Genomic DNA, 4,681 nt, shown 5'->3' with positions numbered 1-4,681 from the left:
TTCCTTTAACAAAATATCATATTTTAACAAAATATGGTATATCTTAGATAGAGGACCTTTTTTATGATTATATTTTCAAATTCTAAAGTTTGAGTCTCTTTTACAATATTTACAATTAGATTTCTAACATGAAAATATTTATACCATTGCAGTGTTTCAGAATGTAACGCATTTTAATAGCTGAAAACTGTATTATACTTCCATCTTTTGTCAAATCTTGGTACCTACACAAATTATTTGCTTTCAAAATGTTAAAACTGTAATCTGGTTGATTTCATGTAATACTGTTTGCAAGGAAGACATAGCTGGATGTGTACCAATCCCAAATCAGTTTGATGCTAGAATATTTTCTCTTCTGTTATTCGATTCTCTGTAAACCCCCACAAAATTTTATGAAGTGGCTTCCACAGCATTTTTTTTCATGCTGAATTTTTTCATAATACATTTCTAATATCAGTCAATGAAAGAATTAACACAGCCAGCTATATATAATTTCACATTTGGCACTGACAAACCCCTGTGTTTTTCTAATCTTACAGCACCTTAATTTTGTTTCTTTGTTTTTTATTGATCCAAATAAAGTTTTACAGACTATTTTGGCACTTCTTGAGTTGTATATTCACTATTTTAATTGGGAGTGTTTGAAATTAAAAATCTAATTTTGATAATACAACCATTTTCATTGTAGATAGTCTCCACCCATTCTCTATGTAATAGTCTATAGTTATTCTTAAACATTTATTCTTTGTTCATTATCCTTATACCGAAATATCTCATAGGTTTTTGTTTCCAAGTAACTTATCTCTTAATTCTTTTTTCATAATTTTTTGAATATTAATACCCATTATTTCTCTTTTATCTTTATTTATTTTATATCCTGCCAATAATCCAATAACCTTTGCCAAACTTTCATATTTTATTAGGTGACTGAATCATTTTGGTCATTATCAAAATAACATTATCTGTGTATAACTTAATGATTTTATTATTTAATTCCTCTTCATATATTTTATGATTTTCTCATATTTCATTTCATTCTCGTATTGACATTTAAAGCCCTAAACGGTTTGGGGCCAGGCTATCAGAAGGAACGCCTCCTCCCATATGTACCTGCCCGGACCTTAAGATCATCTACAGGGGCCCTTCTCCGTGAGCCCCTGCCAAAGGAAGTGAGGCAGGTGGCTACTAGGAGGAGGGCTTTCTCCGCTGTGGCACCCCGGCTGTGGAATGAGCTCCCCAGAGAGGTCCGCCTGGCGCCTGCACTGTACTCTTTTCGTCGCCAACTGAAGACCTTTTTATTCTCTCAGTATTTTAACACTTAATTTTAACTTAAATTTAAATTTTACTGTTCTAACTCTGTATTTTAATCTTATATAAATTTTGCTGCATGGTTTTATCCTGGTTGTGCTTTTTATACTGTATTTTGTATTTGTGCTTTTAACCTGTTGGTTGTTTTATTATGGTTTTAATTTTTGTGAACCGCCCAGAGAGCTTCGGCTATGGGGCAGTATAAAAATGTAATAAATAAATAAATAATGCTAAAATAAAAAAGTCTTTCTGAAAGATGGCATCCTCTTTACTTAAAAACTTAAGAACATAAGAAGAGCCCTGACAGTGGAACAGACCAAGGGCCCATCTAGTCCAGCACTCTGTTCACACAGTGGCGGATTGGAAGAAGTGGATTGGAATTGCAAACCCTACTGGCCAATCACAGTCCTTGTTCTGGGGACCAATCACATGGCAGTAGCTACGATACAACATGTTTCAAGTTGGGGAAAGTCAGCTTTGCTGTTTGTTCTGTAACTGAAGTGCAGCGGGAGATTGTGTGAATATTTGAAGTATTTCTCAAATTAAAAGTGTATGTACATACATCATAAATACAGCAATGGCACCAAAGAAAAGAGTTGATTGGACAACCAGGAAAAGAAGCAGGATTGTTGTATTACGTGAATCAGGTCTTTCAATTGATATATAAACATTTGAATTTTGTGAAACAGAACATTTTTTATCAGCATGCAAAGTTGCAAAGCGTGAACATTTCAAAAAGTGTCCACAATTTTGGCCACCGCTGTCTATGTCAAACATCTAGCTCCTTCCTATCTCTCCTCTCTCATCTCACACTATTGCCCCGCTCGTGCTCTTCGCTCCTCTGATGCCATGTTTCTCGCCTGCCCAAGGGTCTCTACTTCCCTTGCTCGGCTCCGTCCATTTTCTTCTGCTGCCCCTTATGCCTGGAACGCTCTTCCAGAACATTTGAGAACTACAAGTTCAACTGCAGCTTTTAAAGCTCAGCTAAAAACTTTTCTTTTTCCTAAAGCTTTTAAAACTTGATGTTGTGCAGACTTTCTACTGTTAGTTTTACCCTACCCAGTGCCTTTTTACCCTACCCTGTGCCTGTTTGCTTTCTCTTCCCCTCCTTATTGTTTTATTATGGTTTTATTAGAATGTAAGCCTATGCGGCAGGGTCTTGCTATTTACTGTTTTACTCTGTACAGCACCATGTACATTGATGGTACTATATAAATAAATAATAAATAATAACATAGCTAAGGAGATATGGACTGTATAAATGGTATGAAATTTCCGATATAGAATAAATCTATAGTAAATTTATAATAATAAAACAACAAATTTTCTTGCAGTCAATAGACCATTCCAGCAAAAGTTGCATAATTTAGAATAATATTAAGAATTTTAAAAAACAATAAGGGGAATAAGCTTCACTCTTTTTAAAAATTTCTCCCCATTTCCCCTTTATTTATTTATTTATTTATTTTGTGGGTAGGTATATTATATTACAATATATTATATTATGCTATAATGTTTATGGTATGTTGAATATATGAAAATCTTTAATAAAAAAAAAAGTTGTATATTGGTCTCCAGCCCAAACTCAGGTTTTCAGGGTCTATCCTGAAAAACTCGGTTTCGGCAGGAGACAAAAATGAGGTTCTAATGCAGTAAGGGATAGACTATTTCACTCCAAATTCTCTTTGTCTTGTGCTGCCTCAATGCCTTTTCCACTACAAATGGCCCTTTTCTGACCGGCTTTTGTTACATGTAGGATATCATTTTACCCTGATTTGCAAAGTCTGTGAAGACAGACAACCCTGACTCAGCCCATTCTGTGCCCCCTTTCTCTTATCTAGCTGATAGCTTGGCCACTCTCTTCTCTCAGGCATACCCTGCTGTCTCTGTGGGGAGCCAGCTTGTTGTCCTTGCACTGGGAAGCAAGAGTCAAAGCGGACACATGCTTGGATTTGGGTATCCTGACCAAGGCGTGGTGCAGCCGTCCCCGATAGGTATCCCCAGCCAAGAAGTATAGGATGGGATCCAAGCAGCTGTTGGCACTGGCCAAGGGCCGAGTAATTTTGTAGATGATGTTAATGATATTGAGTGTGTAACAGTTTGCTTTCAGAAGCCGGGAGGTGTAATAGAGTGTCCGTGTGATATGGAATGGCAAGAAGCTAATGGCAAACACCAACAGCACAACGATGATCATCTTGATGGAGCGTCTCTTGTAGGAGGGGATGCTCTGATTGGAGCTGGGAGAGTGAGGTTTCCACAGCCTCTTGGCCATCTGGCAGTAGCACACGACGATGACCAGGAACGGAATGCCAAAGAAAAGGGTCATCACCGAGGAGCAGTAACGGACGTAGCGGCCAAACTCCTCCGGTTTTGTAGTATCATGGCAGAGGGTCTCATTGCCCCTGGCACTGATGGTGACAAAGACCAAGTTGGGAACAAGGCAGATGGTGACAACTATCCACACCCCGACACAAACCAGACGCGCGTGCCTGGTTTTGACCCACTTGAGGGACCGGATGGGGTGGCAGATCCCCACATAACGATGAATGCTGATGCAGGTGAGGAAGAGGATGCTGCTGTAGAGATTGGTGTAGAAAAGGAAGCGCACGATCTTACACAGCCACTCACCAAAGGGCCAGTTGTTGCGCTTGGCGTAGTAGTAGACCAAGGTGGGAAGGGAGAGGACGTAAAGAGTGTCTGAGATAGCTAAGTGGAACATGTATGTGGTAGTAGCATTCCAAGGCCTCAACCTGAAGACAAACATCCACAGGGAACAGCAATTGAGGAAGAGCCCCACCACACAGACAGTGCCATACGAGACGGGCAGAAGGACAAACTTGAACTCCTCGTTGAATATGCATTTCCCGTCTGCTGGGCCACGAGACACATTTGCTGTCAGCTGGGAGCTGGATGCAATGGTGGCGGTGTTAGCAGGGTGAGTCATCGTCATGCTGTCCAGCTCCTGAATGTCAGAAAAGTCACAGAAATGCTTCACACAGCGGCTTGCTGTCACCACGGTCTGCTTCACCACACACTGGCATACAGGAAGGGAGCGCCAAAGCGAAAGGTCATTCCTGGAAAGCTGCAATGGACATAGTGAGAACATAACAACATACGAAGTGCCCTGATGCTGGATCAGACCGAGGGTCCATCCAGTCCAGCACTTTGTTCACATGGTGGCCAACCATCCATCGGACTCGGATGAACAAGGAGGACATGGTGCAACAGCACCCTCCCACCCACATTCCCCAGCAACTGGTGCACCCAGGCTTACTGCCTCGAATACCGGAGGCAGCACACAACCATCAGGGCTAGTAGCCGCTGATAGGCTTCTCCTCCAGGAATTTATCCAACCCCCTTTTAAAGCCATCCA

General features: G+C 40.5%; 1 protein-coding gene across 1 annotated transcript; it reads right to left on the bottom strand.

The window, feature by feature from the left end:
• Positions 1–358: 358 nt before the first annotated feature.
• On the bottom strand, positions 359–4,252 carry P2RY4 (pyrimidinergic receptor P2Y4). The gene is made up of 3 exons (XM_063142090.1): positions 3,288–4,252; positions 1,347–1,356; positions 359–370 (listed from the first exon to the last, which is right to left on the bottom strand). Exons 1-3 carry the CDS (start codon positions 4,250–4,252, stop codon positions 359–361), a joined length of 987 nt encoding a protein of 328 aa, XP_062998160.1.
• Between the last annotated feature and the right edge of the window lie 429 nt (positions 4,253–4,681).

The sequence above is a fragment of the Elgaria multicarinata genome, chromosome 15 (assembly GCF_023053635.1).
Source record: "Elgaria multicarinata webbii isolate HBS135686 ecotype San Diego chromosome 15, rElgMul1.1.pri, whole genome shotgun sequence".
Lineage (NCBI taxonomy): Eukaryota > Metazoa > Chordata > Lepidosauria > Squamata > Anguidae > Elgaria > Elgaria multicarinata.
The sequence above is the reverse complement of the archived record's forward strand: the minus strand, read 5'-3'. Positions and strand labels throughout refer to the sequence as shown.